Below are 16,833 nucleotides of genomic sequence, written 5' to 3'. Positions count from 1 at the left end.
GCCCGGTGCTCTTAGACCCAGAAACACCAGGCACTCCCAGCACAGGCCAGCGGGAAAATCTCAGTGTGTGATCCCTGCTTGGAACTTCTGGCAGTCAGGAGCTGACCAGACAGCCACCGCTACCATGGTTTGGGGTACAAGCAGAAGGTCCTGCATCCCCAGGGACCGCGACTGGGAACCTACTCTGCCAGCAGCCAAGGGGGAATTTATATGGGCTCTGCAATACCCACAGGGCACCAGACTGAGGCATCTCTCTGAGAGGGGGGTCAGGGTGCAGTTTGCTTTCCTCTAAAACTACAAAAACCATCAAAAGCGGTCAAGGCGAGAGAAAAAAAAAAAAAAATGAACAAACATAAAAACCTCCAGAGAACAAAAGCCTGAAAAAAACTGGTTTCCTCAGAGCCCACCCCCTTGAGGGGAACGGGAGGACTTAACTCAGGGAACATCATTGACTGAAACCCACGTGGCAGACCCCTCCCCCAGAAAACCAACAAGGAAAGAAAAAGGAAAAAAAAAAAAAAAAACTACAAGAGAATCACCACCACTACTTCATAAGACAACTTTTATTTTTAACTTGTTTCCACTATTCTGGTTCTTTTATATATATATATAGATAATTTTTTAACCTATTTACCATCACAGTGAGATATCCAGTACATCAAATTCCATAATAACCTTCTAACCTGAACTTTTTGATACATACACCTGTGTTTTTCTTTTGCATTTCTATTTTTTTTAAATTTTTTTCTAAATTTTAGTTTAGTCTAGTTTATTCCTTTTTTATTTTTATTTTCTAATATTCATATAGAGTTAAACTTCAAGGTAATCCCCTTTCCCCAATCAATGCTACCCCTATAGGTAAACCAATTTTTAATCCCCCTTTATCTTAGGAAAGTTGAGTCCTTTAACAAAGATATCAAGATACATCTAGGAAGAATCAAAACAACCTTCTTCGCCCACACAGAATTTATAACCACTCTCCCATCGTTTTCTTCTGCCAGCGTTTGTGTTTTTTTTTTTTTTTTTGGACTTCATCAAAATTAAAAACTTTTATGCATCAAAGAACATGATCAAGAGAGTAGGAAGGCAATCCACAGAATGGGAGACAATATTTTCAAATCACATATCTAATAAGGGATTAATATCTAGACTATAAAAATAATTTCTATGGCAAACAGTCGTTTCTGTGTTTTTGTGTTTGTCCTGATAGTATATAAATCTTACACTTGGGGTTCTTTTTGATGAGGTTCTTCCTTTATTTGCATATATATATATATAGATATATATCTATATATATCTATATATATATAGATATATATATCTTTTTTTTCTTTTTTCTCTTGTCATATATTTTTATCAGTCTTTTTGTCTGTTTTTGTTTGTATACTTCATCAATCTTACCTTGGGGCCCATTTGGGCTGAACCTTCTCTTTTATCTTCCCTTTTTTCCTGTCTCTCTCTCTCTTTTTTCTTTTTCTTTTCTTTTTGCTCTCATTTGGGCGGGGAACCCTGATTGCTCAGAAGCGTTCCAGGGTGCACCTTGACTGCACCACGGTCGATACATCCAGCTACATCTGTTCAGTCATCTCTCACCAAAATGACTAGGAGGAGGAATGCCCAACAGAAGAAAAATACAGAGGATGGGCCTTATGCAACAGAGCTAATGGCTATCAACATAGACAATATGTCAGAAAGAGAATTCAGGCTAACAATTATCCAGGCAATAGCTAGGTTGGAGAAAGCCATGGATGACCAAACAGAATTGATTAGGGCCGAGCTGAAAGCGACCAGACAGGATGTTCACAATGTTAGGGCAGAGCTAAAAGCTACCAGGGCTGAGGTTCACAATGCTCTCAATGAGTTCCAATCTAATCTAAATTCTCTCAAAGCTAGGGTAACTGAGACAGAAGATAGAATTAGTGATCTGGAGGACAAACAGATAGAGAGAAAGGATCAAGAGGAAGCCTGGAACAAACAGCTTAGAAACCATGAAAACAGAATCAGGGAAATAAATGACGCCATGAAACATTCCAACATCAGAATTATTGGAATCCCTGAAGGGGAGGAGAAAGAAAGAAGTCTAGAAGATACAGTGGAACAAGTTCTTCATGAAAATTTTCCCAATCTCGCGAATGGAACCAGCGTTCATGTACTAGAGGCCAAACGGTCTCCACCCAAGATTATAGATTCCAGAAAAACATCAAGGCACCGGATAGTCAAATTGAGGAATCATAATTGTAGGTATAATCTCTTGAAAGCCGCTAGGACAAAAAGGCTCCTTACTTACAGAGGAAAGCCCATCAGAATAACGTCAGACCTGTCCACAGAGACCTTGCAAGCCAGAAAGGGCTGGCAAAATATATTCAGGGCACTAAATGAGAAGAACATGCAGCCAAGAATACTTTATCCAGCAGGACTGACATTCAAAATGGATGGAGAGATAAAGAGTTTCCAAGACCGGCAAGGCTTAAGACTATGCAACCATCAAGCCGACACTGCAGGAAATATTAAGGGGGGTTCTATAAAAGAGGAAAAATCCTAAGAAAAGCATTGAACAGAAATATAGAGACAATCTACAGAAAGAAAGACTTCAAAGGTAACACAATGTCAATAAAAACGTTATCTATCAATAATCACTCTCAATGTGAATGGCCTAAATGCACCCATAAAACGACAAAGGGTTGCAGACTGGATAAAACAACAGGACCCATCCATATGTTGTCTACAAGATACCCATTTTGAACCTAAAGATACACCCAGACTGAAAGTGAAGGGATGGAGAAGCATCTTTCATGCCAATGGGCCTCAAAGGAAGGCCGGGGTAGCGATTCTCGTATCAGATAAATTAGATTTTAAACTAAAGACTGTAGTCAGAGATACAGAAGGACACTACATAATTCTTAAAGGGACTATCCACCAAGATGACCTAACAATTGTAAATATCTATGCCCCCAACATGGGAGCAGCCAATTACATAAGAAAGAAAATTGTTAATCAAGATAAAGAGTCATATTGATATGAATACATTAATAGTAGGAGATCTTAACATGCCTCTCTCAGAAATAGATCATCCAAGCAGAAAATCAATAAAGAAACAAGAGCATTGAATGACACATTGGACCAGATGGACCTCATAGATATATACAGAACATTCCACCCTAAAACAACAGAATACTCATTCTTCTCAAGTGCACATGGAACCTTCTCAAGAACAGACCACATACTGGGTCACAAATCAGGACTCAACTGATACCCAAAGACTGAGATTATTCCCTGCATCTTGTCAGATCACAATGCTTTGAAACTGGAGCTCAATCACAAGGAAAAGTTCGGAAGGAACTCAAACACCTGGAAGCTAAAGACCACCTTGCTTAAGAATGCTTAGATCAACCAGGAGATCAAAGAACTGAAACAATTCATGGAAACCAATGAGAATGAAGACACTTCGGTCCAAAACCTATGGGATACAGCAAAGGTGGTCCTAAGGGGGAAATACATAGCCACCAAGCCTCCCTCAAAAAAACTGAAAAATCCAGAATACACCAGCTGTCTCTACACCTTAAAGAACTGGAGAATCAACAACAAATCAAACCAACTCCACACATAAGAAGGGAAATAATGAAGATTAGAGCAGAGATCAATGAGGTAGAAACCAGAGATACAGTAGAACTTATCAATGAAACCAGAAGTTGGTTTTTTGAAAGAATCAGTAAGATCAATAAACCATTGGCCACACTAATCCAAAGGAAAAGAGAGAAAGCCCAAATTAATAATATTATGAATGAAAGGGAACGATCACAACTAACACCAAGGAAGTAGAAACAATCATCAGAAGTTATTATCAACAGTTATATGCCAATAAGCTAAGCAACTTAGATATAACGGATGTATTCTTGGAAAACTATAAACTCCCAAAACTGAACCAGGAAGAAATTGACAACCCGAATAGACCGGTATCTAGTAATGAGATTGAAGCAGTGATCAAAAACCTCCCAAAAAACAAGAGCCCAGGACCTGATGGATTCCCTGGGGAATTCTACCAAACTTTCAAAGAAGAAATAACACCTATTCTCCTGAAGCTGTTTCAAAAAATTGAAGCAGAAGGAAAACTTCCAGACTCTTTCTATGAAGCCAGCATTACCCTGATCCCCAAACCAGGCAAAGACCTACCAAAAAGGAGAATTTCGGAACAGTATCACTGATGAATATGGATGCTAAGATTCTCAACAAGATCCTGGCAAACATGATCCAACAGCACATTAAAAAGATTATCCACCATGACCAGGTGGGATTCATCCCTGGGCTACAAGGATGGTTCAACATTCGCAAATCAATCAATGTGATAGAACAAATGAATAAGAGAAGAGAGAAGAACCACATGGTCCTCTCAATTGATGCAGAAAAAGCATTTGACAAAATCCAGCATCCATTCCTGATTAGAACGCTTCAAAGTATAGGGATAGAGGGAACATTCCTGAACTTCATAAATAGACCCACAGCAAATATCATCCTCAATGGGAAAAAGCTTGCAGCCTTCCCATTGAGATCAGGAACACGACAAGGATGCCCACTCTCACCACTGTTGTTCAACACAGTATTAGAAGTCCTAACAACAGCAATAAGACAACAAAGAGAAATAAAAGGTATACAAATTGGCAATGAAGAAGTCAAACTCTCTCTCTTCGCAGATGACATGATTATTTATATGGAAAACCCAAAAGACTCCACCCCCAAACTACTAGAACTCATACAGCAATTCAGCAATGTGGCAGGATACAAAGTCAATGTACAGAAATCAGTGGCTTTCTTATACACTAACAATGAAAATACAGAAAGGGAAATTAGAGAATCGATTCCATTTACTATAGCACCAAGAACGATAAGATACCTGGGAATAAACCTAACCAAAGAGGTAAAGGAACTGTCCTCGAGGAACTACAGAAGACTCATGAAAGAAATTAAAGACACAAAAAGATGGAAGACCATTCCATGCTCTTGGATTGGAAGAATAAACACTGATAAAATGTCTATACTGCCTAGAGCAATCTGTACTTTTAATGCCATTCCGATCAAAATTCCACCAGTATTTTTCAAAGAGCTGGAGCGAATAAACCAAAAATTTGTATGGAATCAGAAGAGACCCCGAATCGCTAAGGAAATGTTGAAAAACAAAAATAAAACTGGGGGCATCACGTTACCTGATTTCAAGCTTTACTACAAAGCTGTGATCACCAAGACAGCATGGTACTGGCATAAAAACAGACACCATACACCAGTGGAACAGAGTAGAGAGCCCAGATATGGACCCTCAAATCTATGGTCAAATAATCTTCGACAAAAGAGGAAAAAATATACAGTGGAAAAAAAACAGTCTCTTCAGTAAATGGTGCTGGGAAAACTGGACAGCTATATGTAAAGAATGAAACTCGACCATTCTCTTACACCGTACACAAAAATAAACTCAAAATGGATAAAAGACCTCAACGTGAGACAGTAACCCATCAGAATCCTAGAGGAGAACATAGGCAGTAACCTCTTCAATATCAGCCACAGCAACTTCTTTCAAGATATGTCTCCAAAGGCAAAGGAAACAAAAGCGAAGATGAACTTTTGGGACTTCATCAAGATCAAAAGCTTCTGCACAGCAAAGGAAATAGTCAACAAAACAAAGAGGCAACCCACGGAATGGGAGTAGATATTTGCAAATGACAGTACAGACAAAAGGTTGATATCCAGGATCTATAAATAACTCCTCAAACTCAACACACACAAAACAGACAATCATATTAAAAAATGGGCAGAAGATATGAACAGACACTTCTCTAATGAAGACATACAAATGGCTATCAGACACATGAAAAAATGTTCATCATCACTAGCCATCAGGGAGATTCAAATTAAAACCACACTGAGATATCACCTTATACCAGTTAGAATGGCCAAAATTAGCAAGACAGGAAACAACATGTGTTGGAGAGGATGTGGAGAAAGGGAAACCCTCTTACACTGTTGGTGGGAAGGCACATTGGTGCAGCCATTTGGAGAACAGTGTGGAGATTCCTTAATAAATTAAAAATAGAGCTTCCCTATGACCCTGCAATTACACTACTGGGTATTTACCCCAAAGATACAGATGTAGTGAAAAGAAGGGCCATCTGTACCCCAATGTTTATAGCAGCAATGGCCACGGTTGCCAAACTGTGGAAAGAACCAAGATGCCCTTCAACGGACAAATGGATAAGGAAGATGTGGTCCATGTACACTATGGAGTATTATGCCTCCATCAGAAAGGATGAATACCCAACTTTTGTAGCAACATGGATGGGACTGGAAGAGATTATGCTGAGTGAAATAAGTCAAGCAGAGAGAGTCAATTATCAAAGGGTTTCACTTATTTGTGGAGTGTAACAGATAGCATGGAGGACAAGGGGAGATGGAGAGGAGAAGGGAGTTGAGGGAAATTGGAAAAGGAGGTGAACCATGAGAGACTATGGACTCTGAAAAACAATTTGAGGGTTTTGAAGGGGCGGGGAGTGGGAGGTTGGGGGAACCAGGTGGTGGGTATTGGAGAGGGCACAGATTGCATGGAGCACTGGGTGTGGTGCACAAACAAAGAATACTGTTACGCTGAAAAGAAATAAAAAATTAAAAAAAAAAAAAAGAAAGAAAGAAAAGAGAAGTTACAACTGACACCAAAGAAATACAAAGGATTATAAGATCTAAGAGACTATTGTGAAAATTTATACACCAACAAACTGGACAACCTAGAAGAAATGGATAAATTCCTAGAAACATACAATCTTCCAAGACTGAATCAGGAAGAAACAGAAAATCTGAACTATGACTAACAAAACTGAAACAGTAACTTAAAAACTCCCATGGGGCGTCCTGGGTGGTACAGTGGATTAAGCTTCAAACTCTTGGTTTCCACTCAGATTGTGATCTTAGGGTCCTGAGATCAAGTCCTTGTTGTGCTCCCTGCTAAGTGGGGTCTGCCTGAGATCCTCTCTCCCTCTGCCCCTCTCACTTATGCTTGCACTCTCTCTCTCAAATAAATAAACCATTAAAAATTTATAAAAACTCCTAAGAAATAAAATTCTAGGACCAGATGAATCCTCCTAAATATTCAGAGTTGACTGATACCTTTACATCTCAAAGTATTCCAAAAAATCAAAAAGGAAGGAATGGTTATGAGGTCAGCATTAACCTGATACCAAAACCACTACAAAAACAGAAAATTACAGACCAATATTCCCAATGAACACAGGCACAAATATCTTCAACAAAATATTAGCAAACTGAATACAATACATCAAAAAGTTCATTCATCATAATCAAGTGGGATTTATACCAGGGATGCAATTACAGTTCAATATCTACAAATCAATCAGCATGATGCACCACATTAACAAAATGAAGCATAAAAATCATATAATCATCACAACAGATGCAGAAAAGTTTGGCAAAATCCAGTATCCATTCATGATAAAAGCACTTAGCTAAGTTATATAGAGGGAACATACCTCAATAAAATAAAGGCCACCCACACATGAAAACCCACAGGCAGCATCATAAAAGGTGAAAGCTTCTCCTTAAAGATCAGGAACAAGACAAAGGATGCAGACTCTCACACTTTTAATCAACAGGTTACTGGAAGTCCTAACTACAGCAATCAGACAAGAAATAAAAAGCATCCAAAGTAGTTAAGGAAGAGGTAAACTTTCACTCTTTGCAGATGATATAATATTAGGAACAGTATTAAGATGGAAAAAGTCAAAAAGTCATTAGAACTAACAAATACTTAGGTAAAATTGCAGGATACAAAATTAACATAGAGAAACCTGCTGCATTTCTGTACATTAATAAAAAGCTAGCAGAAAGTGAAATTGAGAAAACAATCCCATTTACAATTGCATCAAGAAGAATAAAATACCTAGAAATAAATTCAGCCAAACAATGAGGTGAAAAATCTTTCCTCTAAAACCAATTAAGATACTAATTAAAGAAATTGAGGATGACACTAATCAATGGAAAAAATATATATGCTCATGGACTAGAAGAACTAACATTGTTTATATTTGTTCTACCCTAAGCAATCTATAGATTCAATGCAATCTCTATCAAAATACCAACAGCATTTTCCACAGAACTAAAACAAATAATCCCAAAATTTGTATAAAACCACAAAGGACCCTGGGAAAGCCAAAGTGATCTTCAGAAAGAACAAAGCCGGAAATCTCACAATCCCAGATTTTAAACTATACTACAAAGCTATAGCAACCAAAACAGTATGTTATTGGCATGGAAATAGACACAAAGATCAATGGAACAAAAGAGTGAAACCAAAAATAGAGCCACACATTTATGGCCAATTCATCTATGACAAAAAAAGGCTAGAATATACAATGGGGAAAAGATAGTCTTCAATAAATGTTGTTGGGAAAACTGTACAGCTACACGCAAAAGAATGAAACTGGACCACTTTCTTACATCATACATAAAAATAAACCCAAAATGGATTAAAGACCTAAATTAAGGCCTGAAACCATAAAACTCTTTAAAAACAAAACACTGGTCAGTAAACACTTGGATATCTGTTTCAGCAATATTTTTTTAACTGTCTCTACAAACAAGGACAACAAAAAATAAACAACTGAGACTACCTAAAACTAAAAATACTTTTGCACAGCACAGTGCAGGGAACCATCAACAAAACAAAAAAGTCAATCTAATGACTTCTCCCATATTTGCAAATATATCTGATTAAGAAATTAATGCCCCAAATATATAAAGAACTCCTAGAACTCAATACCAAACCTGAAACAGTTGGATTTAAAAATGGGAAAGGAGCTGAACAGGTACTTCCAAAGACATACAGATGGCCAAAAGACACATGAAAAAATGCTCCACATTAGTCATTATCAGAGTAACACACAAAAAAATCACAGTGAAATTACCTCACACCTGTCAGAATGGCTAGTATCAAAAAATGTAAGAGAAGTAAGTGACAGGGAGGATGTGGAGAAAAAGGAACCCTCCTGCTGTTTGTGGGAATATAAATTGGTACAGCCAGTATGAAAAATAGTAGGGAGATTACTCAAAGAAGTAAAAATGGAACTACTATACAATTCAATTCCATTTCTGGATATTTACTAGTAGGAAAAAAAAGCACTAACTCGAAAAGATATTTGTACCCCTATTTCATTACAGCATATTTACAAGAGCCAAGATATGAAAGCAACCTACATGTCAATCAACAGATGAATGGAAAAAGATGACACACACACAATGAAATATTACTCAGACATAAAAAAGAAAAATGAAATCTTGCCATCTGTGCCAACATGGATGGACTGAGGGTGTATTATGCTAAGTGAAGTAAGTTTGACAGAAAATGAGAAATATCGTATGATTTTACTTACATGTGGAATCTAAAAGCAAAAACAGACTTATAAACACAGAGAACAAACTTATGGTTGCCAGAAGGGAGAGGAGTAGAGATGGGTCAAATAGGTGAAGGGGATTGAGAAGTACAAACTTCCAGTTATAAAATAAGTAAGTCTAAGAGATATAAAGTACAGCATAGGGAATATAGTCAATTATACTGAAATAACTCTGTAAAGTGACATATGGTGACTATACTTACCACGGTGAGCATTTTGTAATGTATAAAAATGTCAAATCACTAGGCTTGTATGACTGAAACTAATGTAATATTATGTCAACTGTACTTCAAAAACATTATTATTCAAAGCCCTAGACCAAACCAAAAAGGCCGACCTGTGACTTGTATAAGCTTTTTTTACTAATTGTTACTGAATAATTAACCAGTTCAGGTCAATGTTAAGTGACAGAAGTTACCTACTTTATGCTCAACTGTACATAAAAGAAAAAAATTAAAAACCAAAATTATACCTAGAGACAACTTTTCATGTACCTGTTGCCTTTCCAACAATTTGAAGATTTAAGTGTAATTTTCATAACATTTAAATGTAGTTCTTAAATAAGGTAAGCAGAGTTAGCAGATGAAAATATATGATATTTGGTTAAATGTGAATTCCAGTTAAACAATGAGTAATTTCGCAAGTGTAACTAAGTACCATGTAATATTGAAGAAATATTTATACTAAAAACTCTCTCCCATGTTAACCAGGGCCCAGGGTCCTTAGTTGAACAGAAGAGTTTGGAAATCCTTGTCCTTCATTCCCCTACTGGGAGAGAACCTGGTTACACAGTAACTCTATCCTTTATTCTTCCCCTTTACTCTTGCCTTTACTATGAAGTATTGTTGACATAAAAAGGCAAAATAATAATGTACTGGATATCTACAACTACTTCCTCAGCTTACAAAATATAATCTTAGAGGATCTATTTCTTCGGATACTCTACTCTTCCTTATACAAAAAAAACCATGTTGTTCTTTTTCTACTACACATGTATACATTCCTAGACAACACAGAGTAATTTCCAAATTTTATATAAATACCATATTATACTTCTACAACTCTTGGCTGAACACATATTCTGAGAATTTATAATGTTGAGGTATTATTTCTAGTTCATTCATTTTTTCTGTTGTATTTATTTCCATTTCTGGATATTTACTAGTAGAAAATTTATTAATTCTTTTCCTTATTGATAGATCTATGTCATTTCTTTTTGCAATTCTAAACAAGGTTGCTGCAAACAATCTTTCCGTATCTTCTTGTGCATTGGAGTTTCTTTAGAAAACTAATTTGCTGAATTGTTTTCCATAGTACCTAGACATACTTACACTACTAGCGGTCATAAATTTTAATAGTCACAGACATTTACTACACCATTACAGATAAACTTACCATTAGACATAAGCATATTTCTATATACTAAGAATGAGCACATCGAAAACCTAACTAAAAATAAGATATTGGGGCACCTGGGTGGCTCAGTGGGTTAAAGCCTCTGCCTCCAGCTCAGGTCATGATCCCAGGGTCCTGGGATCGAGCCCCATATCAGGCTCTCTGCTCAGTGGGGAGCCTGCTTTCTCCTCTCTGCCTGCCTCTCTGCCTACTTGTGATCTCTGTCTGTCAAATAAATAAAATCTTTAAAAAAAAAAAAAAAACAGGATATCACTTAAATATGCTATTTATAAAATATCAGTTCCACAGAAAATTAAATACTTAGGTATATATTTTAAACATATACCAAAAAACAAAATAAAACAAAAACAAAACAAAAAAATAAAAATAAAAAAATAAACATACACAAAACCTGTATGGTAAAAATTATAAAATGATAATTAAACAAATCAAAGAAAAACTAAATAAAAGGAGAAATGTACCCTATTCTAGACTGGAAGATTCAATGTAGTAATCATGTTAATTCTCCCAAAATTTATCTGTAAGTTTAATCAATTCCCATCAAAATACAATTACCTGGTGAAATAAAATGAGTATAAAAATAAGAAAATACAAACCAATAGCATGTGTAATGACCGCAGGTTTTTGTTGACATTGAAATGCTTTTGTAGTACTTCTCGCACACTTCTATCTTCTGTGAGACCCTAGAGAGAGGAGAAAAAAAAATCAAAATAGGTTAAGTAACGTGGCAGTTTAAAACCTAACTATAATGTGCCTCACTAGTTGGTGTACCTCATTAACTCTGGTATTTATTCATTATTAAATAGGTGTTGGTTTTATTTGTAGAAACAAAAATCAAAACGAAACTTCCAGTCTATTGTTTTCTTATCCCTTTATGTTAATTAAATATACACAGAAACAAAACACAATACCTGCTACCCGAACTTTCTGGTCTAAAAAAGGCAAACCATATAGTTATACCAGTGGGATGATCATAATGCAGCACAAAACACAACAGAGAGTAAGAGTTACCATGTTTGGAAACACAAGGTAAAGCAATACAAAGAATGCTTAAATTATATGAGTCATTAAGCTAAAAAGAAAGTGCGTTCCAGTTATAGGGAACAGTATGAGCAATGCAGGAAGATCATGGCATACTAACAGAAAATGAGTAGTCATGTAACCCTGAGTTTCAGTTATTGGTGAAGTGATTTCATGGAAAGACAATGACAGAAAAACCTAATTGTAGGCCATTGCAACTGTCCATACAAGAGACAAAAAGGGTCTGAGTTAAAATAGTGCGAACAGAGAATTAAGACATTTATAGAAGACATGGTCTGAAGGAGAGTCAAATGGTGTTGTGTGGAGAAGCAAGGGCTTGAGAAAGTGAAGAAAAAAATCAGAAATAATATTCTGGAGACAGAACATTCCAGGAGGAATGAAGAATGAAATGTGGTCAAGAAGTGAAACTTGTTTATTAATATTAAAGAACAAAATAGAAAAAGAGCAAAGAGACTGAGAAAGGTACTGAAGACTGGAAGAGAATCCAAGAGAGGGCAATTAAACCAAGGGAAGAAAATTTCAGAAGGAAGTAATGATCAACAATGTAAATTACTTAGTATAATTAAACAAATATATTTGAGAAGAACTAATCACATTGTAAATTCGGAGAATAAGGTCCTTTGAAAAAGCAGTTGTGACTGCAGTGAATCACAATTAATAAAAAATAAGGTACACTTGGTATTGTAGAAAAAATTAGATGTACAGAGAGTAAATTCATAGCTGGCAGAGCCAAAAACAGAGTAGGGAAGACTGACATAAATTTTCAAAAATCATCTGTAACAAATGAGGATACTTTTTCTTAGAACAAACAAAAAACCCTGAAAATCTTATTTTCTAGAGGTAAAACTATTATATTTCTACTTCCACTGCAGGAAGATCCAGATTCAGGAATAAGTTCTAGTCTAATGAAATAAAGTTTTATGCTTTCAGTAAATACATTATCCTAGTTATAGTACTCATTCCCTTGTCATTATTTTCAGTATTCTCTCTGAACTTAACAGCATTTGCTTGCTGTTACTATATATATCTTTTTCTTTTCTTTTTTTTCTTTTTTTTTTTTTTTGAGAGAGAGAGAGAGATCACAAGTAGGCAGAGAAGCAGGCTTCCTGCTGAGCAGAAAGCCAGATGCGGGGCTCGATCCCAGGACTCTGGGATCATGACCTGACCTGAAGGCAGAGGCTTAACCCACTGAGCCACCCAGGTGCCCTTATACATATCTTTTTATCATAAAAGGATCAGATATTCTCTGAGAGTACACAAGATGAACACAAAATAATAAAGCAAAGTAGTACACATAAAAAACTTTTGGGAATTAATTGCAGTTTTATTAAAACTATAAAAAAAATTACCTGGAACAAAAATATTGGTAGAAGAAATTTTCTAAGAATCAATTATTTTTAATAACAGTTAACTGCTTTTCTTCTATATGATGCTTCAAAAGGCTAACCTATATTCTGCTTGCGTTCTTATATTTTTAGAGGTCTGAATCCAACTCCCCATCTTTCTTAAAGCTATCACCTTCTTGCTTCCATAATTACTTAATGTGCTTTAAAAAAAAAAAGTCTAAAAGATCTATATATGTGAGTCATTAAAAAAAACAACAACAAACCTTATTTGACTTTCACCTTGATTCCAACACTATAAACTACTTGGAGATAAGGCTATTATACGATAGTCATTGAACATATTAGATCTTGGGTTTTGAAACACGACTAAATTTCTCATTTTTCTGGATTGAAAGCTCTCTTATAGCTGGCTCAGGAAATGACACAAGAGAAATAAAGACAGAGAATGACTGACTGACATCAGCCTTATAGGAACATGGGGAAATTCCCAGAAAAAAAAAAACAGATCTCTCCTGTTATTCAAGGAAGCTGAAATACTAACTTTTCACTGATGAACACATGAGTAGAAGTTGCAGAAGCAAGTTCTTATTGTACCGATGTTACAGTTTGCCTGTCTGGTGCCCTCTCCACAGGCAGATTCTAAGCAGAATGTAACACAGTTTCACTAGTATCTCAGAACTCATGATGCTCCAGGGATAACTCAGTGGCAGCAGGATATGTACTAAACCTCCTAGTCAGTTCTTCTCACCTTCTGTTAACTAAACAGGGAAGATTATGACAGTAGGTAAATGTTCCTTGAACTTAGCTATAGTACTTTGAGGGAATTTCCTTTGAGAAGAATTAGTTATGATCCTTTAAAATGTTCTTTCATACAGGGATTTCTCCTTATACTGTCATGCTGAAATGGTGTTTACTTTGCTTAACTAATTTGTACCGCTAAAACATTCAAGTTAGATGGTATGTCTAGGTTCTACGCTATCCTGAAAATATTTCTTGGATGAGATTCCACAGGGACCTGTTATCTATACCATTGTTTCTGTTTTAACCTGGGAATAAGAAAAACTTGCTGAGTAGTCAGTACTGAGAGAAAGGATAGCTCCCTCAGTGTAAACCCCCTTTCCTGGGCAAGGCCTCTGGCCATGGTGCTGACATACATTTCAAGTGAAGCTCACCCATTAGCATACCAAAGGGAAGTGGCAAATGAGGGTGAGGATTAAGGGAACAAAATACTAGAACTAAGAGACAAAAATTGCAGTGGTACTAGTTCTACATTATAAAAGAAATGCAAGATGGTAAAACAAAAAACAAAAAACAAAACAAAAAACAAAAAACACCTAAAAAACAAAAGGATAGTGATCACATTCATTTCTACCATCTGCCCCCAAATTCAGTAATACAGAATCAGCAAAAAAGGACCACAAACCTAAGGGTTAGCCACCTTCCTGCTACATGGTTACCATTTTTGCAGTCACCCAGAATTATGCTTCACCAGTAATCCTTTTCATCTAATTGCTTTATACACCTTCTTGGATTCACAGAATGCAATATTCTGTGAAGGACTGAAAGACAGGTGTCAGCACTATATCACCTGGGCTAGGTAGTCATCTTAGGAAAAGAAAGGGAGCAGAGACAGAAATAAAAGTTGTGGCAAAGTAAAGATATTTAAATATTATGAAAGACTGCATTTGAATCTTTAAAGCAGTCAGAAAAACATACTGTTGTAACAAGATAATCAATTCAGGTGAAAAGTGAAAGTCTGTGAGGCACACTGTAACGTGGATTCAGAGGTCAAAGATGCAGAGCTCTGCTCCACACCAGGCCTAGGTAAGGAAAGGGACAATGTGGGAGTACCAAATATAAAGGGTTCCTAAAGAATAGAATCTTATAAGAGTATCAAAAAAACTTATCTGGGGGGCACCTGGGTGGCTCACTTGTTAAGCATCTGCCTTCAGCTCAGGTCATGATCCCAGGGTCCTGGGATCAAGCCCCACATCAGGCTCTCTGCTCAGTGGGAAGCCTGCTTCTTCCTCTCCCAATCCCCCTGCTTGTGTTCCCTCTCTCGCTCACTGTATCTCTGTCAAATAATAAAAAAAATCTTAAAAAAAAAAAAAAAAAAAACTTATCTGGGCTAAAAACATCTCAGTCCCAGACAAGATTAATCTGAGAAGAGGAGAAGGAAAAACCCACACCTAATTATATCATAGAACAATATCTGAATTTTAAGGATTAAGATAACCATTTTACACACAATTCTGTATATTATACAACGAAAAATAATATAAAATTGTCAATCAGAACAAAACAGAAAAGGTAAAACAAAGTAATACACAAAGTTTGAACTCCTTCTATAAAAACAACTTTAGTTTGCATAATGTTTGAAAGGGTATAAACCAAATAATTACTCTGTAGTATTAGGAAGTAGAATGGGCATATATATAAGGCAAACTTGTACCTTTTAACATGTATTCTTATGCCCTGATTAACTTTTAGTAACCTCTACACCCAATGTGAGGCTTGAAACCACACAACCCCAAGATCAGCAGTTGCATGCTCTTCTGACTGAGCCAGTAAGGTGTTCCCTCGTTCAGTGAACTTTTAATTTTAAAAAATGAGAAGTGCCAAATTAATAGTGCTTAGATTAGCAGATTATATTTTATAATCAAACAAGAATCAACTTTCAGTTTTGTAAGATAAGTAAATTTTGGAGTATAGTAACCGTAAAAATGTGACTATGGTTTAATACAGTACTGTACACTTGAAATTTGCTTAGAAGACAGCTCGTAAGTATTCTCACCTCTTCCCACAAAGGAAATTAAAAAAGAGAAAAAAAGAAGAGAAAGAAAATGGTAACTACTGAGGTGATGGGTGTCTTGAATAGCTTCACTGTGGTATTTCTTGATGTATATGCATTATGCATATCATAACATCAAGCTGTCTACCTGAAACATATATAATTTATTGTCAATTTATTGTCAATTTATTTTGTCAATTGTATCTCAACAAAGCTGGGAAAAATTAAAAAATTATTTAAGAACAAAATAAATGCAAAATCCTTTAAATTTTTTTTGGTTGAATTTTTTTTTAAATTTTTATTTATTTTTTAAATTCCTTTTCAGCATTCCAGAATTGTTTCACTTTTAATTTGGTATTGATATTTAAGATCAAAATCACGACTGCTTTGCAAATCAGTATTTGTATATCCTTTGGGTAAATACCCAGTAGTGCAATTGCTGGATAGTAGGGTACTTCCATTTCTAACTTTTTGAGTAACCTCCATACTGTTTTCCACAGTGGCTGTACCAGTTTCAATTCCCACCAACAGTATGAAAGGGTTCCCCTTTTTCCATGTCCTTACCAACATTTGTTGCTTCCTAGGTTAATGTTAGCCATTCTGACAGGTGTGATGTGGTATCTCATTGTCGTTGTGATTTGTATTTCCCTGATAAGTGATGTTGAGCACCTTTTCATGTATCCATTAGCCATCTGTATGTCTTCTTTGGAAAAATGTCTATTCATGTCTTCTGCCCATTTTTAAACTGGATTATTTGTTTTTCTGGGTATGGAGTTTGATAAGTTCTTTATATATT

At 36.0% G+C, this 16,833-nt stretch overlaps 1 protein-coding gene across 4 annotated transcripts in view; it reads right to left on the bottom strand.

Annotated features, from left to right (window-relative positions):
* ORC4 (origin recognition complex subunit 4) overlaps nucleotides 1–16,833 on the bottom strand; it is a 97,407-nt gene that overhangs the window by 10,012 nt on the left and 70,562 nt on the right. For all 4 annotated transcript variants that reach the window (XM_032856110.1, XM_032856113.1, XM_032856112.1 and 1 more), the window contains exon 11: nucleotides 11,456–11,542. In XM_032856110.1, the coding sequence (XP_032712001.1) occupies nucleotides 11,456–11,542 (87 nt within the window). The remainder of the gene's footprint in view (nucleotides 1–11,455; nucleotides 11,543–16,833) is intronic.

Source organism: Lontra canadensis, unplaced genomic scaffold, assembly GCF_010015895.1.
Source record: "Lontra canadensis isolate GAN:19392208 unplaced genomic scaffold, GSC_riverotter_1.0 scaffold11, whole genome shotgun sequence".
Taxonomy (NCBI): Eukaryota; Metazoa; Chordata; class Mammalia; order Carnivora; family Mustelidae; genus Lontra; species Lontra canadensis.
The sequence above is the reverse complement of the archived record's forward strand: the minus strand, read 5'-3'. Positions and strand labels throughout refer to the sequence as shown.